At 56.4% G+C, this 26370-nt stretch overlaps 1 protein-coding gene across 2 annotated transcripts in view; it reads right to left on the bottom strand.

Annotated features, from left to right (window-relative positions):
* The window catches only part of LOC102937205 (NAC-alpha domain-containing protein 1), a 48536-nt gene extending 45115 nt beyond the window's left edge, over nt 1-3421 (bottom strand). The window contains exon 1 of one of the 2 annotated variants that reach the window (XM_037891306.2): nt 2900-3421. In XM_037891306.2, coding sequence (XP_037747234.1) covers nt 2900-2975 — 76 coding nt within the window. In that variant the 5' untranslated portion in view covers nt 2976-3421. The remainder of the gene's footprint in view (nt 1-2899) is intronic. The other variant, XM_043541726.1, reaches the window with a different exon arrangement.
* Between the last annotated feature and the right edge of the window lie 22949 nt (nt 3422-26370).

Genomic DNA, 26370 nt, shown 5'->3' with positions numbered 1-26370 from the left:
CACACACAGATCTATACACACCGACCACACAACCAGAGACAAACACACACACACACAGAGATCTGTGTACACACCCACCACAAGGGCAGAGAAACAGGCACACACAGATACATGCACATCTGTACACACCCACTACACAGCAGGAGATGCACATCCTGGTGTGTGTACACACACACACACACACACACACACACACACTTTACTAATAATAACCCACTGCCTGTCTCTAGTCCCTTTCTGCCAGGGGTTTACAAACATACATTAGTTAACTCTCACTCCTCCCCTGACTCCCCCGCGTCACAGGTCAGTGCTGTCCCTTTTACAGATGGGGAAACTGAGGCACAGAGAGGGATGTGGCTATAGTCCCACAGAGCCTTGGTGATAGAGCTGGGGATAGAAAGTCCAGGTCCGTGCTGGATTTTGGGCTCTGCCTGTCCAGTTTAGACCCGGAGCTCCTCGGGGCAGGGATCATATGGCCCTTTGTGTTCCACGCAGTGCTGTACACACCAAACACACAATACGTAGCCTCAGGCCAGAGCCCCTGCTTTCACCAGTAGATGACACTCCCCTGAGCCATCCCATCAGGGAGTGGGGAGCACAGCTCCACACGGAAACATACAAAGCTATGCCCAGTGGTTTGACCTTTGCCTGCCTGCTAATGGGGAAAAATCCCCCTCACATACAGCAGGTATGTAGCCCTTACGGTACTGGACAGGCCGATCTGGTGGGTCCCGACCTCCCTGTCACTGGAGGAGTTGTCCTGGCAGCCCAGACACGGCTGGGACATGCGTGTGTGTGTGCGCCATTCAGGGCAAGGCCCAGAGCAAACACATCATGGTGTTGGGTCCCCAGAGGAAGGGGAGGGAGCTGCCAGGTCCAGGTACAACTGCACTGCTCAGGCCTCCGGGGCTGCCCCTGCCCAGCCATGCTCAGCGAGGACGTTGGGGGGGGGGGGGTGAGGAAATGCCCCCCAGGCCCACATGCAGGGCAGGAGAGAGATCCGGTGCTGCTGGCCTTTCCAAGGAGACCAGAGAGAGCTGAGGAGCAGCCGCTGCTGGAGACTCTTATCCGAGCCTCTGATAAGAGGCGACGCGTCTGGGAAGGGAATCCCCTCGTGTCAGCTCTGCATGGGGCTGTGGCTTCAGGAGGCCCCTGGCACAGTTCTGTAGCACCTCTCCCCTGTCCTCAGCTCTGTCACGCAGCCCCGGACCCTCCCCTCCCCACCCGCTTCTGGCCCCTTGCTGCTCTAGGATGTGGGCCAGGCCTGGCAGCGGTGACCTGTGTGCTTTGCGTGAGTGAGAGCTCAGTGGCTGCAGGTCCATGATGGGGCGGGTACTGTTAGCACCAGGATCAGGGCAGGGAGGGATCACAGTGCACAGCTTGTCCCAGGCCCACAACTGCCCTGTCACGAGGGAGCGTGCTCTAGCGGTTCAAGCCCTGGCCTCAGACTAAGCCAGAGCTCCTGGGTTCTTGTCCTGTCCCTTTTCACTAACTGTGGGCATGTCACTGCACTGCCTGGTGCCTCAGTTTTCCCATCTATAAAATGGGGCTAGTGATCTTGACTAAGCACCCAGGATGGAGCTGGGTGCCTGGGTCCACTACAGGGTTCTGAGATCAGTGGGTGGAAGGTGCCCTGGAAATACCAGCTGAGTCAGCGGGGCTGGGAATGACTTTCAGGCTCACTGGACTGAGAAGGGCTCAAACAGGAAAACCCACTGACTGACCCCATTCAGCGGCTGTCATGAACGCTTGGACGCAGCAGGAAGCTGGGCCTGGGCGCTGGTGAACAAGATGGGAATGGGTGGGAAGGGCAAGAGGGAACCGGGGGTCTGGCATATTCCTTTGGTGTAGTCCAGGGGCCGGACACTGGCTCCTGGGAAGCATCTGACGGAGGCTGAATTCCCCCCCTCCCCTGCAGGATAGGGAAACGCCCTCCAGCCCCACCCCATGTTCCCTTCAAATACTGACCTCAGGCCTACACTGTGCCGGAGAGGCAGGGGAGTGTAGTGGGCAGGTGCTGGCCTGGCAGTCAGGCGAGACCCAGCCCTGTCGCCGACCAGACTTTGCCATCTCCCTGTGCCTCAGTTTCCCTCTTTGCACAATGAGGACAGGCATACCGAGGGCCTGGAGATCTAAGGAGGGAGCGTGGGTGCGGAGGGCTGCCCTGTGAGACATCTGCCCCCATGTTCTCAGCCCAGCAGGAAGGTCAGTGCAGCCGACAGCTCGTCCGGGCTTGAGGCGGGAGGGGGGAGCATCACGTCAAACAGCTGAGCAGTGCGTTCTGCTCTAAGTTCACAGGGTGCTTTGGGTCCCTGGTGAGCTCCCCCAGCAGACGGGGAAGGGGCTGGGCCCTGATTGTCACCCGTGTCCCCAGAAAGGATGTGTATGACAGCCACCTCCCCTGCCTCATAACCGGGCTCAGCAGATACCCCCAGAACGCAAACTCTGCTGGCCCCCCAGCCCCAAGCCGGCTGCTAATGTCGGTGTTAAGGCCCCAGGTCCCCGCCACATTAAAGCCCCTCTGATCTCCCCCAAGACAAACACAAGCCCCTCTGTTATCATCCTGCTAGGTAGGTTCCCTCCTCTGCCACTCTCCAGTTTGCTCACTGCGTTCTCCCAGCGCCTCACCGCTGGGGTACAGCCCCACACCATCTTCCCCCCTCCACCCAGCCCCTTCTCCTCCGCCCTTTCTACACCCAAACCCTCCTCCCTCCCTCCCACCCCCCTTTTCTCTTGGCCATTCTGTCTGCTCCTGGTATTAAGGGTGGGGAGCTGCTTCCACACCCAGGTCAGGGACCCCCCGGCCCCCAGACCTCTCGGCTGTTCCCCAGTGGGGCGCGCGTTCACTTCGCCAACTCCCAGCGCCAGGAGAGATGCCCGGGCTTCCCTCCGCACTCACCTGCCTCTGCCGGGCACAGGCCGCCGGGGTCCGTCTGCAGCAGAGCTCCTTCAGCCTTGGCGGATTCTCCAGGCATGATCTGTCATCCAGAGGGAAGGCCCCGTGCGCGTCTCCGGCTGCAGCCAGCGCTCTCGCTCTCCGGGCCAGGCAGGAATCCCACGGCTAATCAGCGAGGACAGTGCGTCGGTCGCTCGGCAGCCCAGAATGGGCTCTGTGACCTGCCCCCCTCCTCCCCCCACAGCCCCAAGATGTGGCTGGAGGCTGCGCTGTAACGGTCCTCGAGAGCCAGTGCATTAGTGCAGCGCGGGAGGGGGGGGACGGGGCTGCTGCTGCTCGAAGAGCCCTGTCATGCTGGATGATGTCAGCAGGATTTTTTCTCTCTCTTCCCCTCTCCTCTCTGTAGAGAGGCAGGGTGTGTGCCAGGCACTGCAGAGCCGGGCGGGGGGAAGGAGGGAGAGACGGAGGAGAAAGCAACTGAGCGCGCTGGCTGCACCGTGCAAAGCCGCGGCTTCCCTCCAGGGTAATTGCATCAGCCGGGGCCACAGCAGCTCCCTGATGCTGCCCCCTCCTTGGAGCGCAGGAGGGCTCGGTGGCTGGCCGGGGCCCAGTGGCTGCCCTAGGTCTGGGCACGTGGCCCGGCGGAGGCGAGAGGGCTGTGCGGCAAGGAGCCGTGGAAAGGCGACGCGCCAGCCCCGAGGCTCACACCTGTGTGGGCCCGCGCTGGCTACCCCGTCACACCGCTGGGGACACGCTCAGACACACGCATGCAGTCACAGGGCCACGGGCCTGCACACCCCCGGGCCTAGGCCCACTCCAGGAGAAGGGCAATGGCGGACCAAGTGCGGGAGGTTCCTCCAGCCAGGCCTGGAGCAGTAGCCCTATTCCCTGGGGCACTCCGAGGGGGCCTGGCCATTACAAACGCCAGGCCGGTGGTAGCAGCAGAGAGGCCCTCCCTGGTGCCAATCATCCTGCCGGGGTCCCATCCTCTGTGAAAATCCTCCCATTGCTGACCCCTCCATATACTGCGGGGAATGGAGTGGGAATCCCTGCCTGGCTCCAGGGTTAGCTAATGTTGTGGGGAGGGGCGTTGGCTGTGTACAGGCCTGGGCATCACCAGCATCCACGTTCTGACCCTGGGTATTGCACTATGCGACACTGGGGAAGTTGGGGACCACCATGCCTCAGTTTCCCCATCCGTGCGATGGAATAATAACACCGGCTTATTTAACACAGTGGCTGTGAGGCCAAACCAATGCCTGGGGAGTGCTAAGTCCACATGGGTGAACTTGGCAGAGGAGGGGCTCTGTAAGGGCCAGGAGCAGGCGAACTCCAGGGGAAGGCAGTGGGAAGCCACCCACAGATTTCAGATCTGGCCCACAGAGAAGAAGTGGGGACCTAGTCAAAGCCCTTGGTTACACAGTATTGCCCGGTAGTTTGTTCATGACCAGAGGAGTCTGTCTCCGCATTGGAGTAACTCGGCTAGATGCTCAAGATGGGCCCTTCTGCCCTTAAAGTCGATGAGTCTATGACCCAGACTGTGCTGAGGCTAAACTCTCTGATAGACCCGTCTTCAATCCACTCACAGCGACATTCATATCAAACAGTGGTCCCCAAACTTTTCAGGATCACACCCCACCCCTTACCCCGTTCTTGCCTCCCCTGCCCCCCTGGAGCCAGGGCCAGGAGTGGGGCCATGGCTCCCGGGGGGAGGGGGTTACGTGGACAGGGGAAAGGAGGCCGAAACTGGGGCCGCAGCTGGGAGCAGGGCCAGGAGCCGGCGCCAGGGCTGGGGGTGGGGCCAGAGCAGAGCTGAGAGCAGAGTGGGGCTGGGTGGCACTCCCTTCCTGCCCCTGTGGGGGCTGGCCCAGGCCCCATTGTGCCCCCGCGAATGTTCCTCCATGCCCCCTTAGGAGGGCGCGCCCCACAGTTTGGAGACATCAGATATAAAACTAAAAGCCACAGACAAAACGCACTGGAGCTGACAGCAAACATTCCAGACAACGTTATTATCGCAGTCACAAGGAAACAGTCAACAGGGCCAGATCCTCCGCCGGTGTCAGTCAGCAAGGCTCCATTGAAGGCAATGGGGCCAGATCCTCCGCTGGTGTCAGTCAGCAAAGCTCCATTGAAGGCAATGGGGCCAGATCCTCCGCCGGTGTCAGTCAGCAAAGCTCCAGTGGGGCCAGATCCTCCGCTGGTGTCAATCAATGTAGTATTATTGACTGCAATGGTGCTACCCCAATTTACACCAGTCTGAACCCATCTCCCAGGTGCAGTTCGGATGCGGTCGGAAATGCGTCTGGAAGCTCACTTGGGCTCCAGGCTCTGCTGCGTCCAGCTTCCTTGAGCAGGAAACGCGAATGGCCAAGAACCCGCCCAAAGCCATCCCTTCGCTGTAAAGGGAGCGATGGTGGAGCCCTCACACTGCTTACAGGAGACTTTGTTTTGGTACCAACTTGTACACGTCACAACCCGGTATTTGGTGGCTGACTTTAACCCAGCGCTCTGATCCCCAGCTACCTCCTGCTCTGATACACCCAAAGGCTCTTCATGAGAAAAAACTCTCCCCAGATCTGCTCCCCAGCATGGTTTACGGTATTTTCCACTGACTCGGGCCCACTGAGGTGTCCTTTGGCTGCTTGCAGCTCCCAGTACAAGTGGGATGGGCCATCTGAACTGAGCAGGACTTGAGAGGTGAGCTCTTAGACTTCTCCAGGCTCCTCTAGTAGATTTTAGTTGCTTCAGAGAGGTTCCTTTCTGGTCAGAAGCCCATAGTGTCACTAAACGGTGGCCAGCTTGACGACCAAGAGCCTTGTCCTCCATCCAGGAGGTTGGTCTTTCTTAGCCTCAGCACCCTGCAATACTTCTCACCACAGTGTGTGGCTTCCCTTTCATATGTCAATCACTATGGTTACTAGCTTCATGTAGCTATGCCAGAAAAACTTTAAACACCTATGGTAGAGCGAGACCCTTCTTGTTACGTTCACGGCATTTTCACACTCAGAGACGTTAGGTAAAAACATAAAATACTCTTGCTGGAAGGTTGCAACATAGCACGACTTTATTTCTTAGAATCCAGAACCCTAACACACAAGATCCCAAACCAGAGAGAGACAAAGCAGGCTGCTCCCTAAAGCAGCAAGGAACAACTCACCCCTCCTTACTCTAGGCTGGCTCTGCAGACTGCTTGCAGATGACCCAGATCTCAAGCTTCCCTACAGAGCCCTGTAGCCTTCAAGCAGGACCAGGAAACAAAGTAATACAATACAACAGCTTGTAATTTTAACATAGTTTTCGGTACACTACACTTGTCACCAGCATGTCTGTGTTCCTGGACAGGGATGATTTTCTAGACCATTGGGTATGTTTCTTCTTTGCTGGAGGACGTGGAAACCTTCCACTTCTAGAGAAACTGGTTGATGGCTAGAAGAGCCAACGATTATTGGATGGGAACGTGACGCCACAGGCCATTGTAGGTCCACAAGAACCAAAGCACCGTTCAGTTCTTGAACCCACCTTGGTGAGGTGGGAAATTCACTGAAACAGCTCTTTGGTGACACTTTGATCAGAGACGGGAATCTTGCATCTAGCCTTGGCTATGTTGTTCAGGACAAGACAATTCCTGTTGGTTTGCCGAAGGCTGGGCAGCTCACAAGAGCGGAGAGCCATCCTGATGACGCGTTCACTGGTGCACTCACTCGCACCAGCCCTTCAAGAAGTCCTCTTCCAATTCTCATTGACCCTGCACAGCTACACTAGAACAGAATGGGTGCCTTCATCCCCTGAAGGAGGTGTCGCCTGCATGTGGAAGGGTGCTCTTGGGGTAAAGCACTGGGCTAGACCTCAGGGGGCCTGGATTCAATTCCTGATTCTGCCCCAGAGTTTCCACCAAGTCAGTCAGCCCCAGATCCAAAGGTATTTAGGTGCCTAACTCCCAATTATTTCAATGAGAGTTAGGCACCTAGATCCCTCTTCACTTTCCCACCTGTAAAATGGGGCTAATAAATCTTCCTTTGAAGGTCTTTGTCTATTCCAAGCATCAGGGTGGAGGCGGGCCCTTGCTATATATCTGTACGCTGTGTTGTCACTGTCCCATGTGCATGATGTTCTCTTAGTATAATGCACCTCTAGATGCTACTGGACTATATGCAATAATCCCTTATTGTTAAAGGGAATGATTCTCCATTTCCCTGGTTTCACACCTCACTTGCACTGAAAATGCCTTATTACTCCATAGCTTTTCCAAGACCGTATCAGTGATGTCTTTCCCACAATCCTCTCTCACTTTGTGTGTTCAATGTTTTCTACATTGTAGGAGAGCATCTCCCACTCCCCTTGGGGGGCAGAGACATATAATCCCCAGAGAGACTTGTCTAAGGTCACACTGGAGAACTGGTGGCCAAGACAGGAACTGAACCCAGATTTTGTGCATTCCAGTCCAGCTCCTTACCCATAAGCTTACCCCTGGCATAGGCTTTGCTACCCCGGTGAACTCATCATGTTATTTGAACAACTCTTCATCTTCGACAGTGCAAATCCTCATTGGCTTCTTCAGCGGGCCCTGGACCCACTTCCAGCCACCCGTTGTGGAAAAGCCCCATAGAACGGAATTGAGAAGGGACAAACCAGCGAACAGAACTTGAGAGCGAGGAGATCGCTGGCTCCTCAACACCGCAGCTGGAATCCTAGCCCTGCTTGAAATCAATGGCAAAAGTCCCACTGACTTCAACAGGGACTTTCACCCGCTAGGTTTGTACAGAGGAGAATTAAGATTTATTGGGGTCCTGGGCACAAAGCACATTTCGGCCTCCCACACCCCGGGGAGGGCGGCCAGATTGGCCGGGGCCCGTGGGCCCGTGTGTTAATCTGCCACTGTGCAGAGCACGTTCCTTAGCTTTGACGGGGCCCTGCTGGGGTTCATCCCTGTTCAACTCCATTGGACTTTCTGACAAGGGACGGTGAGTGGTCCCAGGTTCAAGCTCCTCTGCCAACAGCCCACCCAGGCGGACAGGGTCCCACGCTGGATGCATTCAATAAAGCTGTAAGCGCTGTAATTCCCACTGCGCTAGGCTCTGCCTTGCTCTGGCTTCTGCCGCCCAGCTAGCCGCCTCTGCAGCAGCCGCTCCTGCAATCCAGAGCTGGAAGCCAGACATTCGAAGGGGCGGTGTGATAGTTATGACCCAGTTCTGGTGGCTCGGCCGTACCTGGGTTCGGCTCTTTCCTTCGGCAGCTCACCCAGAGGTTCCAATGCAGCAGCCGCCCCCGTACAGAACAGTGATGCTGGCGGCTGAAATAACAGGGACACGGCCTCCACTTCACAGCAACAGCTTGGGCTCCTTCGCACCGTGATCGTGTCACATGCAGTATGAGCCGCTCCTCACCAAACCGCACCCGCTCGGTCGCCAAACTGCTGCCTGCCGTCACAGCGTTCCTAAGGGTCATGACTGAATGATTAATAATGAAACTTGGCACTTACACCATACGGCGCCGTTCAAGATGCTTCCCAAAAGTGGGTCAGTATTCTCATTTTACTGGGGGGGGGAGGGAAACTGAGGCACACAGCGTCGAAGAGACGTGGCCACGGTCACACAGCAGGTCAGTGGCACAACTGGAAAGAGACCTCAGGCCTCCTGCAGGAGTGGCAGAAGTGCCCCCAAAGTGAGGGGGGCCACAGGTGTCTGAACTGTGGCCCCACCCTCTGTGCTGGCCCCCCCCCGACCCTGCCCCTGTACTGCTTCTTCCCTTGAGGTCCTGCTCCTTCGCTGCCTCTTCCCCCCAAGACCCTGCCCCAGGCTTGCTCCTCTCTCCCCCCTCCCCGTCGCTCGCCCTTACGTCTGGTAAAAGAGGGGGTCTGTCCCCGCCTTGTTCCGGCGCCCCAGCCTCCCGGCTCCCCGTGCCATGCTCTGACTGCTAAACAGCGCTTGCCTCCTTTCATAGCACGTCGGGCAAATTCCCAGCGGGGGTAAATTGATGTCACTTCACTGACTTCTGTGCTGATTGACACCAGTTAAGGAGCTGGCCTGCGCAACTAACAAGGGTGGGGGTGGATTCTCCATCGCTGGCCATTTTAAAATCAAGACTGGACGATTTTCTGCGAGATCGGCTGTAGGAATTATTGTGGGGGCCTGTGTGATACCAGGGGTCAGACCTTGGGATCTGTGAACTCAAAATCTAGTCAGTATCAAGCACGAGTTTATTGCTAGCGTTTCTCTGACAAGGGCGCCCCGCAATCAGGACTGGGGCTGCGGTAGTGTGGTCATTGTGGGGTTAGCTGGGTTGCCACAGTATTAGAGGATGGAGCCATGTGCCACCCCTCCCCACTGCCTGTGGGTCCGTTGTTGGGATGCCACTGACCAAAGCAGCAAGGCCGAGCTCCTCAAAGGGAGTCAGGCCCCGGGCTCCCCTTGAAGCTAGTGGAGGATCTGGGCCCTGGTTCCCCAGTCCTGTGAGCAAAGGGTGATTTTTGTTGTGCTGAGCGGCCCCTTTACAAACGGAGCCCTGCAGCACGCGGGGCGTTGCCCACACCCAGGAAATCACAGTCCTTGCCCCACGGAATTTAGGGCTACTACAGCCCTGAGCCTGGAACGAGCTGAGCCCAGATGGAAGCCAATTCAAGGCAAGGGCTCACAGATCTCATTCTAGGCCAAGAAGCAAGGAGTGCATATGGCAACAACAGGGGGTCGTAGAGGAGGGAGGCTGAGGGTAAGAGCAATACAAGTGTGTAGTTACATAATAATACGTGGCTTTTACCCCCTGCTTTTCATCAGCAGCTCTCCAAGTGCCATTATCCCCATTTTTCAGGTGGGGAAACTGAGGCACAGAGCTTTGCCCTCACTCAGCAGGCTAGAAGCGGAGCTAGGAACAGACCGCAGCTTTCCTGGGTCCCAATCCAGTGCGCTTCCCAGTAGGCTACATTGCTGCCCTGCTGGGTAGTGCTTACTGGCCCAACTTCAGAGCCCTGGATCATTTACCATTCCCCCTCTTCATTAAAAATGAATAGACATTAGCCACGCCCCTGCCCCGCTCTAGCCCAGGTGCCGCGCCTCCCCTGGCTGCTCAGGGCCAATTTTTGTGGCTTTCTAGTCGCCTTTGGCAGTACTTTCCCCTCTCCCCTCTTGCTGTGCGAAAGACGGTCAAAGACCCACCGAACTCACAGGACTGGGCGGGGGAAACAAAACCACCAACTGCTGCTACATGTACAGAGTAAAGAAACAACTGAAAAAAATGCATCCCCCCATCCCCCGTCTCTTTCAGCTCTGGGCCTCTCCGGCGCTGCCTGGCACGCTGGGCGGTAACCAGAGAGGAGGGAGATGTTCAACGTTGATGGGGTCCCTTTAAAAAACATGCCGCGCGAGGAGGAGATGCAGAGGCAAGGGCAGCGTTCGGACAAGGCTGGGAGAAAGCTGGGGAGCTGACGGAGCAGAGAGCGAGGGAGGTCGTGCTAGGCGGCGTGGGCTGCAGAGGAGCAGGACCTTGCGCCAGCCGTGGGCAAGGAGAGGCGGCTGATTCTTGATAGACCGAGGGAGTTGGTGGGGGCCTGGTTCGCAGTTACACCAAGGCCCATTTATAGTCCTCTGGCTGTGCAGAAGGAGCCTTCAAACGGCCCCTGATAACACCCCCTGTGCAGGTGGTTTCTCAGCCCGTGGGAGGGCTCTTTGCTGGCTGGGTTGAGGGGGGCCTCAGGAGGTGGGGCGAGAGCACGTTGCCCTGCGGCTGTGCTCTGAGAACGGCACCGCTAAGCCGCACAAAGCACGCTGCCGTCCCACCAGAGATCTCACGAAGCACTCCGGCGGGCGGGGTCCACCCCCAGTGCTCTGCCAGCAGGGAGAGGATTGGTTCTGCCTCTTCGCTCCCCCCAGTGGAGTCTGCTGCAGTTGAGAGGCTGATGCCACCATGGGGGTCACCGGGGGCCTGCCCTGCCCTGATGTCAGGAAACCCAGGTGGGGAGAGTTGGACGGGGCAGATTCTCACCAGACAATCACACCGGGGCTGTTTCCGTATGGGGCCTGGAACCTTCTCTCCCCCATCTGCCCAGCCTGTGGTACATATCTTAACGTCAGGGCTGAAAGGGGGTGGAGGGCTCTGGAGACTGGTCGTGGTACCTCCAGGACTGTGAGTCTTCACCATTTCCAGACTGTGGCCTCCTTTTCCTTACTGGGACCCCCACCCTGCTGCTCCCTTCCATCTAGCCTGGCCCTCCTCCGAGTTCATGCCCCCCGGGGTGCGAGCCCTGCTCTAGGGCATTGGGTCCAACCCAGCCCTGGCGAGGTTGTTCCCATGTGACCGGCTGTTCCACAGCCGTTATTAAATGAGTGGGTTGGTCTCCATCCAGGCCCAAAGGCCTGATCCAAAGTCTGGTGCCCACCGGATCAGTCCTGGCCTGAGCAGGTAGTCACAGCTCCAACCCATGCTCACCGCAGCACTGCAGCAGCCTCGGGATGGGTCTGGCTTGGGGTCGGAGCTTTGCAGTAGAAAGGGGTCCCTCTGTCACAGCGGCTGTGTCTGTGTCTAGGGTTTTATTCTCCAGGGCTGTTAACCTGGTGGAGTTCACCAAGACTCGCTGTATCTGCCCCCGCTCTGGTCCCACGCGGCCGCCCTAGCTCAGCGACTGGGGGATTACTCTCCCCCGGCTTTCACCAGCTCACTCATCTTTTGCATCATCCAGGGCCTGAAGCTGCTGTCGGCTCTCTAGCTTGGCTTGGGTTTCTCTGCACTCTATCCCCCAGAGCGTAGGGCCTGTCTTTTCCCTTTGCCTCTGGCTGATGCCGTCCTATTGCACAGCAGTGCTTTGTACCCTGGCTGGCTCAGCAATGGGGCGCCTCCCGGGCCACAGCCGAGGGGGAAAACAGCTTTAGGAAGAATGTGGAGGAAACATTTCCCTTGGGTGGAGGAGGGGCAGGCTCGGTGCCCAGCGGCTCCCTGAGGCTGGTCTCTCTCCTTTACACAGAAAGGTACAATCTTTGGGCAAGTGAAACAGATGGAAAAGCAGCCTTAAAGGGACAGTGTCAGGTGAAAAATGAATGTCTTTTACAAACCCCAACTCCCTAGCCTGTATCACTAACACCCTCGGGCTAGTTCTGCGTAAAGGGTTGGAGGGATCTGATCTGATTGTCACTGTTTTTGCTGCAGCTTAACTCTGAGTGTCAGCCAGTTTGGGGTCCCCTGAAGAGACTGGTCAGTTTCACCTTTCTGAGGGGTTACCTTCCCTTTCCTTCCTAGTCAGTTTCACCTGCCAGCTCACTCCCATTGGCAGGAGGCTGCAAGCTTGGGGTTGCAGAAAATGCAGGGGAAGGTTATTCCTTACGGAGGGCCAGAGCCTGCTTCCAGTGACATCAATGGGACAACAGAAGGCCTGGTCTATGGAGCCTGAGATCCCTAGCTCCACCGAAGGCAAGCCCACCACCTCCCCCGGCAGTACGCGCCATGGCCAAACTGGCCTGGGAGTTGTTACAGGGCTACGCTGCACCCCCCAGAAGGGTTACACAAGTTTTGCTATTGAGGCCCAACTGTATGGGATAACTTATCGCTGGATGACGAGCTTAATTCTTGCATTGGAAGGAAGGGCAGCTACCGCATTCAGCCAACTGACCAAGCGTGAGTGGGATAACAGGAAACGAACATTGAATGCCGCGATACGGGTCTACCAGACGTGCGTTTTGAGCTCACGGCTCTATGGTGGCGACAGCTGATCCATCTATGGCACCATGACAGATGGCGAATCGTAGAATCATAGGACTGGAAGGGGTCGTCTAGTCCAGTCCCCTGCACTCCTGGCAGGACTAAGTATTATCTAGACCAGGCCCGTGAGCCAGATCTGGCCCATCTAACATTTCTGTCCAGCCTCCTCTGCCCGCTTGCGATCTCCGAGTCCAGGTCACTAAAAGTCCCGTGGCGCAGCAGGGCTCAGGAAGGCTGCCTGCCCGCTGTGGCCCCATGCCACTCCCGGAAGTGGCCGGCCCTGGCGGGGGGGAAGGCGGGTCTATGCACTGCCCCCGCCCCCAGCACATCCTCACAGCTCCCATTGGCCAGAAACCAGCCCATGGGAGCTGCAGGGGCTGTGCTTGCGGGTGCGGGCAGCTCACGGAGACCCACTGCCACCTGTCCCCCCAAGGGGCATGCAGAGACATGCCAGCAGCAGCCGGCCGCAGCCACTTCCAGGAGTGATGTGGGGCCACGGCATGCAGGCAGCCTGCCTGAGCCCTGCTGCACTGCTGGCTGGGAGCTGCCTGTGGTAAGCACCTCCCAGCCAGAGCCTGCACCTCGCACCCCCTCCTGCACCCCAACCCCCTGCCCCAGGTCAGAACCCCCTCCTGCACACAAACTCCCTCCCAGAGCGCACACCCCTCACTCTCTCCTGCACCCCAACACTTGGCACCAGCCCGGAGCCCCCTCCTGCACCAAAACTCCCTCCCACCCCCTCCATTAATATAGTAGAAATGTGCGGCCTGTGACGACTTACCAAAATTCGTGGAGTGACCCCCCTGCAAAAATTATTGCCCAACCCTGATCTAGACCATCCCTGACAGATGTTTGTCCAACCTGCTCTTAAAAATTTCCAATGAGGGAGATTCCACCACCTCCCTGGGCAATTTATTCCAGTGCTTAGCCACCCTAACAGGAAGTTTTTCCTGATGTCCAACCTAAACCGCCCTGGCTGCAATTTAAGCCCATTGCTTCTTGTCCTCTCCTCAGAGATTAAGAACAACAATTCTTCTCCCTCCTCCTTGTAACAACTTTTTATGTACTTGAAAACTGTTATCATGTCCCCCTCAGTCGTCTCTTCTCCAGACTAAACAAATCCAATTTTTTCAATCTTCCCTCATAGGTCATGTTTTCTAGACCTCTAATTATTTTAGTTGCTCTTCGCTGGAGTTTCTCCACTTTGTCCACAACATTCCTGAAATGTGGCACCCAGAACTGGACACAATACTCCAGTTGAGGCCTAATCAGCATGGAGTAGACTGGAAGAATTCCTTCTTGTGTCTTGTTTACAACACTCCTGCTAATACATCCCAGAATGATGTTTGGTTTTTTTGCAACAGTGTTACACTGTTGACTCATATCTAGCTTGTGATCCACTTTTACCCTCAGATCCCTTTCGGCAGTACTCCTTCCTAGGCAGTCATTTCCCAATTTGTATGTGTGCAACTGATTGTTCCTTCCTAAATGGAGTACTTTGCATTTGTCCTTATTGAATTTCATCCTATTTACTTCAGACCATTTCTCCAGCTTGTCCAGATCTTTTTGAATTTTAATCCTATTCTCCAAAGCACTTGCAACCCCTCCCAGCTTGGTATCGTCCGCGGACTTTATAAGTGTACTCTCTATGCCATTATCTCAATCATTGATGAAGATATTGAACAAAATTGGACCCAGAACCGATCCTTGCGGGACCCCACTCGTTATGTCCTTCCAGCATGACTGTGAACCACTGATAACTACTCTCTGGGAACAGTTTTCCAACCAGTTATGCACCAACCTTATAGTAGTTCCATCTAGGTTGTATTTCCCTAGTTTGTTTATGAGAAGGTCATGAGAGAGAGTATCAAAAGCTTTACTAAAGGCAAAATATACCACATCTACTGCTTCCCCCCATCCACAAGGCTTCAAAGAAAGCTATCAAGTTGGTTTGACATGATTTGTTCTTGACAAATCCATACTGACTGTTACTTATCACCTCATTACCTTCTAGGCGTTTGCAAATTGATTCCTTAATTATTTGCTCCATTATCTTTCTGGGTACAGAAGTTAAGCTGACTGGTCTGTAATTCCCCGGGTTGTCCTTATTTCCCTAGTTATAAATGGGCACTATATTTGCCCTTTTCCAGTCCTCTGGAGTCTCTTCCATCTTCCATGACTTTTCAAAGATGATCGCTAATGGCTCAGATATCTCCTCAGTCAGCTCCGTGAGGATATCTTCCATACCCCTTGTCTTCACCTTATTCTAAATATCAAGTGGGAAGACAAAGTTCTTGAGACAACAGAATTGCTTATTCACTATTCTCCAAAACTGAGGTCACCATTGGCTTGGTTGTCGGCATTGGACGGAGGGTGGCTACATTCCAAAGACCTTGTGGGTGCTCCAAGGCCACTGGGTGAGGTTCAAGGCTATTTGCAAGAGGGATCTGAAAACTGTCAACATCAGCACAGCAAGCTGGGAAGAGGCATCTGGCAATGGGCCACAATGGAGGGAGTCCAAGAGGCTGAGGAGAGGTGGTTGAGAAAGGGAAGTGAAGGGGAAAGCGCAGCGGCCCTCAAGCGCCGGTGCTGTGCTGGTTTCATCTTCTGGCCCTGCGCCGTCCTCCTGCACCATTGGAAGCAAGGACGGCTTCTCAAGAATTGGACTTTTTAGCCACTCACGATGCTGCCGCGTGACCCACAGTAACTGACCCACTTTGGCGCTTACCCCATGGTCTATCAAGATGGACGGTTGCCATCTAATGATACGCACCCAATGTGAAACGTGCATCTGAGCCTGCAAATCAGATTAGAACATATTTGAAGTACCCGGCTCCCATCAGTTAAGAGCAGCTTGCTGTGGTGGGAGTCCATGGGGCCTTGACTAGGGTGCAATGGTGTTAGAGTAGCACCCGCAGCCCTCCAATGAGAGAGGGGCCTCATGGTGCTAGGCGCTGCACATTCTCGTAGTAAGAGATCGTTCCTGCTGCAACGAGCTTACAGTCTGAACAGATGAGCCAGACAAAGGAAGTAGCATCCCCATTTACAGATGGGCAGCAGAGGCCCAGAGAGAGTAAGAGCTTGTCTACACAGTGCCATAGTCCGCATCGAGGCAGCGTAAATTCTAGTGCGCACCAACCGGCCCATTGGACCCTGCTGGCGGGCACTAAAAGTCCCTAGTTCCACATTAACATGCACTAGGGAACTTTTAATGCACATCAGTGGGATTCACATGGGCCCCAGTTAGTGCAACACACTAGTGCACCCTAGAATTCATGTCCCTCTGATGTGAACTAAGGTACCACAGGGACCAGACCTTAGGCCCAGATCCCCAAAGGTATTCAGGCTTCTAAGGGACTTGCCCGAGGCCCACCAGAGTTGGGATTTGAACCTAGTTCTCCAGAGAGCCCGGCTCTTCCATCCCCACAATAATCACCTCCCTCTTCTTTAGCACTTGCCAACAGGAGTTCTCCAAGGAGGCCAATATCATCAGCTCCATTTTACAGCTGGGAAAACAAGACCAGTGCAGTTGTGCAGTTAATGAACCGTATTTTGTGTGCATTAACATGGCCCCATTGTTCGACGTTCCGGCCCACACGGTTTCCCATAATCTCTACCCTGCGGCCCAAGCCAAGCCTGTTACTTCTCATTTCGACTCCTCTCATGGGGATACCTGGTCCCGTCCCCCTTCATAACATCCTTCCACAGCTCATTAGCCTCTTGGGTGTCTCCTCCCCACACTGCATCAGGTTTGCCTCCAGAGCCGTAGGTTCAGCTCCTCCTCTTAGCCCTTCCTCCTGGGGAGGCTGAGTGAGGTGAGCGTCCTTCAAGCCCTGAAATCCATGTGGCCTAGGGAGTGTAAGCATTCTTCAAATTAAACCTGAAACCTCTGGGTTCTGTGTATTCTGCACAGCCATGAAAGTCTCCATCACAGCCCATGAAAGAGCAGCCATTGGCCCTGGTGTAGCTGACTAAAGTGTCTGACACTGACCGGTCTGCTCTTGGGCTATGCTGTGCGGACAGCCGCATTTCACTGGTGTGACATATGTACACACACACACGCACGTGCAGTTTGTTAGACAGATGGACTCAGGCAGAAGCCTCAGATCTGAGGCCCTTTTTGGAGTGAATCCTAGATCTGAAGCTGGCTTTGGCTCTGAGTCCGGTGAGGGGGCTCAGTTTCTCGCCAGCTCAGCTGATTTTGCAGACTGAATCACCGGGCCCAAAACCTGCTAGATCAGCTGCTGAAACTGAACCTGTCCCTCATCACAGATCCAGAAGCCTGCATCACCCCCTGAGCCAGATCCTGATGTCAGCCCTGCCTTTGTGGCCCCTCCTGGGAGGTGTGGCCTGTGCCCTGAGAAGCAACGCGTATCCTTGCTCAGCTCCCACTGATTTCATTGGGCCCTGGCAGAGATGCTTCTGTACTGCTCGGTCTCGTCTGGGAGAGCTCTGCTATTGGTTCTCAGTTTAAGCAGGAGCGGGCCAGGATCTGAACAGGAGTGGGAAATGTAACGATTCTCTTAACACAGCCCGGTTCCTGTGCATGGGCCACTTAGAATCATAGAATATCAGGGCTGGAAGGGACCTCAGGGGGTCATCTAATCCAACCCCCTGCTCAAAGCAGGACCAACCCCAATTAAATCATCCCAGCCAGGGCTTTGGCAAGCCAGGCCTTAAAAACCTCTAAGGAAGGAGATTCCACCACCTCCCTAGGTAATGCATTCCAGGGCTGCACCATCCTCCTAGTGAAAAAGTTTTTCCTAATATCCAATCTAGACCTCCCCCACTGCAACTTGAGACCATTACTCCTTGTTCTCTGGTTTATATTCCACAAGGCGTTTCCAGTTCTTTCTCCCATCCGAATCTGGCTTCAGTTGAAGTGACTGGCCAAATCCCATGGACAGTGGGTGGGTGCAGCATCAGACCCTGGGTCTAGCCTGCCCTTTGCTTGGGTTGTTCCCTGGGCAGCTGTGTGTACCCATCTCCAGGGCAGCCTCACGGTAATAATGCTGGTTCATAACAATGGAGGCCAGGGTGATGACTCAGCAGCTGCAGCCAGTGGGGGATGAAGTTCATAACAAGGAAGCAAATCAGTTAAAGTACGCAGGAAAGAAAAGAGAAACTACCCAGCCTGGGGTTCACCCGGGCCCTATGATCCTTTCCAAAGGCACCTTCCCCTCGCCCCCCCCCCCACTCCTAAACCCTTTGATCACTGGGGTCTGGATAGTGCCCTTGCCCAGATAATCAATGTGGGGCGTAACACCCCCCTCCCGCCCAACCTGGAGTCTCGTGGGTTGTGCTACATGCCCGGCGTGCAGGATTTGTAATGATCGGTTTGGCACCCACAAGCTGAGGTGGGCTCCACGTGTGATTAGAAGTGGATTCCTTCCTCGGCGGGCGGTGCTGGGGGCACCGGGGGCTGTGTTATCGGCGCGAGAGAAGCCCAGCGTGGCATTTTCTGCCCTATATGGAAGCACGAGCCCTCCTCATTTATTTATAGATCAGCCTCCAGCTGCGCGCTTGAGCATTCTTGAGTGCTTGGGCGGCTGGGGCACTCACCACCTCGCCCAGGGCTGGAGACTGCCACCTCCCCGCCCTGGCAAGTCTCCGATCCCCTGGGGCCTGCTGGATGCTTGGCATTTTCCACCTCCCTGGGAGGCCCTTATCAGTTCGCCTGAGTGCCACCAGCCCCTGCTGTCGTGGGAGCGGCTCCGAGTGAGGGGAGCGGTGCCAGCGTGTGGCTGGGATCAGTAGAGGCGTCAGGGCTGAGCGCCTGGAGTGCTTCCCAAAGCACCTGCTGGCTACGAACGGGGCCGTGCTCCAGTGATTGATAGACGGGATGGACCCCGGGCTTGTGCTGGGCAATGCAGAGCACTGGCTGCCAGCTCCCCGACCAGCCCTGCATCCGGCCCCGAGGACGCAGGGAGCGCGCAGCCTTTCAGCGCTAGGCCGCTGGGTCACACCTACCTGCATCCCCCTAGGTCCTGGGGATGGCAAACGGGTGTCGGGGCAGCCACTCTGCCCGTCCCATATTGCCAAGTAGGGAGGGGCTCTGGCGAGGTTGAGAACCACTGCTCTAGCTATTGGTACCACGCCCGTCCCCTTAGCCTCCGAGCCCCGGCCCCCCAGCGCATGGCGGGAGCTGCTGTCTGACAGCAGCTTGGTGGCCCTTGTGGACCACGCGTCTGGTGGGTGTCAGTCCAGTGCCTGTTGCACAGGTGCCTACATCACAACCCTTCCCCCCGGCCCCCAGTCGCCTTCCTCGCTGGCTGCCTCCGCAGAGAGGCCCTGCAGGGCGAATGGAGCTCCCCCTTTAGCTCGAGGGGCTGGGCCCCGAGCTTTGGGAGCACAGGGACAGGAGTTCAAGCCCTGGTGCCGCCACGAAGCCCTCGCTGGCCTGGGACTGCTTAGGGGCCTTGCACGACCTGCCTGTGGGGTGGTGAATTTTGACAGGCCGACCCCAGTCCAAGGCGTCCATCGCAGCCGGGAGCGGGCGTGTAACACGAGCAGGGAAAAGAAACAACAGGCTCTTCCCAGTGTCAACCCAGCCTGTAACCATAGAAACCTTCCTTTCCTGGTCTCCATGGCGACAGCAAGTGAAATCAGGCTTCCAACAGGCCGATTACATAGCAACGAGGGGAAGATGGGAAATCTTTATGATTTTCTCCCCCGCCCCCTGCCCTTCCTCCCATCAAAAGGGGCTCTGGGGGGGCGGGGGGTGGAGGTCCGAACCATGTGGCTGGCACCGGGGGACACACACACGTATAGGTCAGGCGTGTCCTCTGGAGCCCACAGGAGGCTGTTGCACCAGCCGGGGGTTTCCCCACCACTTGGAAACCAGCTGGTCTGTCTCAGGGGTGCCTGTCCCCGCACCTGTCAACTGCTCCCGCTCTGCAAAGGGCCAGGGCGAGGCTGGGGCTAGCCCCTGTGCACAGTTACGCTCTGTCTTGGGTCCCGTCCCTCGCCCGGCCCAAAGCTCAGCAGAGGGGAGGCAAATGGGCTGGATTTCTCCTCTGCAGCCTGGAAAGGAAAAGCCCCCGGCGCTGTCCAGCCTGGGAGCTTTCCCTGGGCCGAGTGAGGTCACGACTTCTCCAGCCGCGTGGGCTCCGGTCCCTCCCCAGCACGGCTCCCTGCCAAGGACAGTGCTTTTGGGATCCCTGGCTGTGGCCTGGCTTGTGGGTCTCTCACAAGGCAGTGGTGACTAGCGGACTGAGCACAGGACTGGGAACCAGGAGGGCCTGGTGTCGAATGCCAGCTCTAAGAGCAAGCCCCATGCGGCTATGGAAAGTCACCTCACTGCTCTGCGACTCGGTTTCCCTGTCTGCATGCTGGGCATCCTGACCCAGCCGGGGCTCACGAGGGGGGAGGTAAGCCTTCCCCCAGACAAGCCCTCTGAAGATAGCAAGCACTAGGTAAGTTAGAGGGTGCACTCTTTGGGGAGCCACCCACATCCCAACAGGGCCCCTCACTCCCCCAGCCAATTCCCCACCAAGCTGGCCCCTTGCCCTCCTCACTCCAGCTAGACCCTCTCAGATGGGCCACTTGCCCCCCAACTCCAGACAGCTCCCTCCCCAGCAGGGCCCCTGACCCCCCAGCTCCAGTCAGCCCCCCCGCGCTGGGTCCCTGGCCCCCCCAACTCCAGCCAGCCCCTCCCAAGTTGGGCCCCTGGCCCCCCAACTCCAACCAGCCTGCTCCCAGCCGGGCCCCTGGCCCCCCCAACTCCAGCCAGCCCCACAGCTTGGCCTCTATTTGCACGGAAAAAGTTGGATGCCACAGAGCTCAGCCATCCTATCTACACACAAGGACCCTGAGGAACCTGACTCGCCCCAGCTCAGTCAGTCCAGTGTGGACATAGAGAGGAGGAGAGTGGCTCGAGCCAGAGCTTGGAGCTATGCTCATTTATGCCAGCTGAGCATCTGGCCGGGTGCATTAGAAATTAAGATGCAGCAAAGGCCTGTGGATTATCCCATTGCACAAGAACCAGAGGGCATGTGACTAAATTCATCCCGTGTCATGGAAAGGGCTTTGTCTCTCTGTGTTCTTCTGTGGAACTCACTGCAGCAAGCTGTTACTGAGGCAAGTGAGGAGTCTAAGATCCCACAGAAGCCCCCAGCTCAGGATTGCAACCCAGCTGTCTCAGAGCTGGGGCCCCATCTCGCCCTCATTTATCTTCCAGTTGACTAGGTTTGTAGAATTATCTGTGTCCCCATCCCCAAGAGCCTCATGGGGCCCCCCAAACTTTCTCATTATGCCATCCCGTGCCTCAGTTTCCCCATCTGCAATCTGACTACACTGAAGGCTAGGCCTGGTCCAGATCCCCCAGGCACCGCATGGCTGGCCTCTTCGCATACAGAGAGTGGCTGTTTATTCATCGCTGTCCCAGATCCTATTGCCAGGTTTAATCCACGGCTGGGCATCTTTGCCCCATCATTACTACGGGGATATACGGAAAGTGGCCACCGAAAAATGTCTTCCATGTACAGAGCGGCCCCGTGGGCGCACTCAGTCCCATCTGCTGAGTGTTGGGCAGAGATATATGGTGGGTCTCCTGTGGGGGGTCTCTGGCCCCCTCATCTGCTGTAGCCCTCGGGATCATTGCAGGTGCACCAGGGCTGAGGCAAACACAGCTGGTCCTCGGGACTAGCGCTGGTGAGTGGCAGCATGCACTCCCCAACTGGTTTCAGTGCTGTGCGTCTCCTCCCATGGTAACCCGGCCACCCAGCCCTTGTGGCTCCCTGCTGGCTACGGCTCGTCCCCCTGAGCAGCCATAGTCACCCTGCTGCCCTCTCCCTGCTCAGCAGATTCGCCTCACCCTGCAGAGCCGCCCAGCTAGGTGACAGGCGGCCAGACTCTGTTCTGGCTCAGGCATCATCCACAGGGCATTCGAGCGAACATAAGGACGGCCGGAGTGGGTCAGACCTACGGTCCATCTAGCCCTGCATCCTGTCTTCCGACAGTGGCCAATGCCATCTGCTTCAGAGGGAACAAACTGAACAGGGCAATTATTGAGTGGTCCATTCCCTGTTGTCCCAGCCCAGCTTCTGGCAGTGGGAGGGAGGGCCAGCTGCACGGCTGAGTAGCTTCCTCAGTCATCCCCTTATACTGAAAGCAAGGGGCAGAATCCCAAGACAATGGGGCTGAACAGGTGTGACGGGGGGTGGAATTGATGCTGCAGAATTTTCACTGCCAGCCACGAGACAGGCTGAGCCCAGCTCGAGCCTCCAGGACTGGCCCAGTTTTTCCTTTGGAAGTGCCTGGCTTTTTGGAGGGGTTGTCAGAGAAGAACAGCATGTGAACCGCCTCTGGGGAAGGGCTGCATCGAAAGCCTTAATAAACAGGAGCTACGTGTTCCCCCTTGTGTACTCTCTCGCGAAAGGTGAGCGGGACAGGAAGAGACGCAGGTCTGGGCCCTTGATAGCGTCTTTAGGATACAGACGGGTGGCACGAAAGGGTTGGTTTTTAACTGAATTTCTGCCTCCCGCCCTCTTTCAAAGACAATTTGTGCTGGGAATGAGCAGCCACCAGCTCCCTGCTCCTTCTAGCAGGGCTTTCATTTGAGAAAGAGCAGGGCCAGCTGCTGCGAACGCAAGCGGGAGACTCAGTTGCAAGGAAAGGGGGCAACTTTACCAGGCACGTGGCCCCACTGCACTTGGCTGGCTGCCTCCTCTGTGTAAGCGTTGGCAGGGAGCACAGATGGCGAGTCTATTTTACACCGTTGTATCCCGTTAAGGATCGAGGCTCCTGACTCCCACTGGGGCTAACGGTAGCCTCGGTCATTTTTGAAGTGCTGTGAATTGTACCCACGCTGGAACTGCAGGAAACGGAGCTCTGTTGTCCAGCACTCGCCTGCTTCCCTGGAGTGAGGCTGGCGGGACCCAAGCTCCAGCCATCGTTCTTAGGCCCTTTCACAACACCCCCCTTAACAGGGCCCCTGCAACGCAGGATTGGCGCCAAATAGCCCCAGGGTGTTGTCGCTTCCATGCCAGACCTGCAGCATCCAGGCCAGCGGTTGGTGCCACTAAGTAGCACAGGCTGTTGGACCCTCCTCTGTGACTCCTAGCTGAAGCAATTAGGGTATTTCTGTTTGTAACGGGCTCTTGGGAGAAGGGTCCCTGAAGAGGGATGGGGCCGAGGCCTGGGTGGTGGGCACAGAGTGGAATTGGATCGTTGGGAGTGCCATGGATGATGATCTTTAGCACGCCAGTGGAAGGCGGTGACCGGATCGGCGGTGGTTCCCATTTGCTGGGGTTGTGTAGGTGCGATTGTGCATTGGGGAGGAAGGCTGGCACCCTCTGCTGTATCTTGGCCTGGCGTTCACCTCCCATGCTGTGGTATTTGGGGGGGCAAAAAGGTCAGTGACATGTTTGCTTGTTTTAATTTCAAAAAGCCCCATTTCCTGTGGGCTTTCAAAAGAAACCCAGGGTGAGATTTCTACTGAGCAGAGGGGTCATTTACAAGTGGGAAGTTCTGGGCCAAATCTAACCGGACCAACGTCTCTTTAATTGATCTCAGCGGGTGTCAATTCCCCCTGAGCTCAGCAGGCTGGCCTGAAGCCTAGACCCACAGAGAGCCATATAAGCCTATAGGGAAATGGGTGGCCAGTCTGGTTTGAATTGCTAGGTAGATTCCTTGTCTGGGCTCACCCCTTCCTTAGCTGCAATTGTGCCTGGATCCCTGTGTTCAAACACTCGCTCATTCTAGTGTCTCTCGTCTCTTCCCTTCAGCGTTCTTAAATGAGGTCACCCCTTAGCGAGCCAGCCAGGCTGGAGCAGCGCTGCAGCTCCCCATGTCCCTGAATCACGCCAGCCCCTTGGGGCCTGCTATGCCCATCTCCTCCCTGTGGTTTCTCCATCTTTCTGCTTAATGCCTCAGAGTAACCCCCCACCCCCTACTTGCTGCCCTACCCCCCCAAACAAGAGGTCCCGCTACTCCCTCAATAGCTACCAGGGTGCTATGGCAGGCTAAGCACTTTCCTTCTGGAACGCAGCGTTGGGGGGCACTGGCCTTTAATGGTCTCTCCTCGTTGAATCCACTTTCCAACCCCAGGGCAGGCACATCCCAACAGCCTCACTGCCTGAGGCATTTTGGAGGAATCCTGGAGGGGTACACTGCTGGGGACAGCCCTGCACTGACCCCGAGGGTTGGACATCACCCACCTCCAAAGCTGAGGCTGCCACCACCACACCAGTTTGTGCATCACTCCTCAGCCCCGCTGCCTCCATATTAGCAGCTTTTGGACCACGTTTGTGCATCCACACCTACCATGTGCCGTATCTGTGCCAGTGCATGCTGGGAAAACCTGGGTGCCCCAGAGTGCCTCAGCAGGGGATGTAGTGTGTGACTGACAGACAGACAGAGCAATGCACACAGCAGAGAGCCGGAAGCCAGGAGGCCCCGTGTCCACTGCAAATTACAATGTGTTGGACTGGTCCCAGGGAGACACCCATGGGGCAGCCCGGCACAGTGGCAGGCATGGAGCATGGTCTGCAGCTGAGGTTACTATCAGCAACGCTGCGACTGGACATGAAGGATGTTTAGAGCCATCCATGTCACTAACTGGCTCCCAACTCACGGTAGTGGGGGCAGGTGTCTATAGCGATTCAAAGGGTGAAATGCTCAGACAGAACCTATTAGCTCGTCCAAGTCCAGACGGACAAATCCCTCTCGGCTCAGCTGATCTGACCACATTGGAAACGTTTCCAACCCAGGCCTCCACGGAGCCCAGGGTCCCTGCAAACTCTCCCATGTCACTGCGGCCTGGTAAACTGGGCTCCTCTCATGGCACCGACAGCTCCCCAGGGATACGAGGCGGTTCCTGCTGCAGGCTGGCAGTGGGATATTGGTGCGGAGCTCTGCAGTCAGCACCGAGGCCCCTTTGCGAAAGCATGGGGGTTTATTGTGCTCCAGGCACACAGGAGCAAACGTGCACCTTGCACTCGGCGCTGATCCAACCCAAAACCAACACTGCAGCAAGGAAAGGATCCTGGATCTGAACGCAGGGGAGGGGGGATAGAGATGTGCTGCTGGGCAGTCAGCTGGAAAGTGACAGCAATGGGCAGTGATGCTCAGCAGCCCACAGGAAGCATGCTAGGTTATATAAGCCCTTACAAAGAGAGCAGCTGGTTTGGTATTTCTTGGGAGCATGAGGATTCAGAAGAGCCGGCAGCTCAGGACACAATCCACAGCAACTATAATGCGTGAGACTGGGGAGAAACCACCACCCTGGCTGCTGCTCCATACCTCCTACACTAAAGTGTAACCCCTTTCCCCCCCTCACAATCACACACAACTCCACTGGCTCCCTGGTTCATTTTCAGATCCAGCTCAGATTTATTGTTACACATATCCCCCAAGGCTCCTGGGAGCACAGGATTTGGCCAGGTCACTGGGGTCCACAGCTCTCATCTGGTGGAAAGGGCCAGGGGATCTGAGTGACCACCTGAGCTTGGTTTTGCACTTAATCCACAAGATAGAACCTGCCTCTGGATTCAGCTCAGACGGATGAATGCCACGTGTGTCGGGCTACTGCTGGAAACAGGCAAGGATCCTCCTTAGAGGTCTGATCTCCCACTAATAACGAGCCCAGACCCTGCTCAGTGCATGAGATCTGCCAGCCCACGATACACATTCCTGCAGGCGTTATCAAAGGCGCACTGATTCTTCTGAGGCACACTGGTTCAGTGAAAGCTACTGACCCTCAGATTGCTGAGAAGAGCACCTCCCTCCCCTTTGGTGGACCGGGTTAGGCCATGCTGACGCCGAGTGTAGATAGGTCTATCCCCGCCGCAATGCTCACAAACACACGGCTGCTGCTGCTGTGGTAGGTAGAGACCTTGTCCCAGCTGTGTTAAGATGACCCAAGTCAGCCTGATACCACAGTCTTGGCTGAAAAGAGATTCCAGGGAGAGAAAATACCACCTGGAAGCCCGCCCTGCTCAGTTCATGATCGTCAGGGCCTTCCCCTGCTCGTGAGCGGGAGGAGGAGAGCACTGGTTAGCAACTAGAGCAGCTAATGGGCTAGGAATCCTGGGTTCTAATCCTAGCTCCTGCCCGTGACTTGCTGTGACCCATGGCAAGTCACTTCACTGCTCTGCAGTCTACTTCAGGGAGATGAGGCTCAGTTAACGTACACAAAGCTGTGAGATCGTAACATGAAAAGTGCCATAGAACTGTAGGGCTCCAATCCAGCCAGGGGCTTCTAGGTCTCCTTGTAATATACTCAGTGTCTGGGATAAGCCACTAACAGCAGCCCAGGAGGTAAATTCACTTCTTCTGAGAGCCTGCGTAGGACCTCATGTCCCCTCCCCTTCCCCCAAACCCTCCCGTGCTGGAGAGAAGCAAGGGCGAAAGCCCAGCTGTAGAGGGAAGCTACCAGTGGAACTGCTCTCAGGCCACAAGCAGCTTCTGCTTCCATTCTGCACCGTCGTCGCCAGACAGCGCCGAGAGGGCAGACAGTTCTGGGCAGCCTCCTCCAGCCAGCCGAACAGGAATAAACAAACAAGCTTCCAGGCAGAAGGTAAAGAGAGGAGCTCTTCAATGTCCGCATGCCCCTCCCCCTGGCCTCTGCTGACGCCAACCCCGTTCACCTCCTCCTGCCAGGGACGAGCACCCACACCAGCCTGGGGAGCTTGCATGGCACCAGGCCCCTCCTGCAAGCTCACTGAACAGCTCTTCCAGGTCCCATTGTGCTCTGCTGGTGTGCAGGGACTGGAAAGCAACCCCCATCCACCCCCTTCACGAGCACACTGCATGCATGGGGAGCAACCCGAGGGCTAGCCGGGCATGCAGGC

The sequence above is a fragment of the Chelonia mydas genome, chromosome 2 (assembly GCF_015237465.2).
Source record: "Chelonia mydas isolate rCheMyd1 chromosome 2, rCheMyd1.pri.v2, whole genome shotgun sequence".
NCBI lineage: Eukaryota > Metazoa > Chordata > Testudines > Cheloniidae > Chelonia > Chelonia mydas.
Note: the sequence above shows the minus strand (reverse complement) of the source record. Positions and strands in the feature narration are given on the sequence as shown.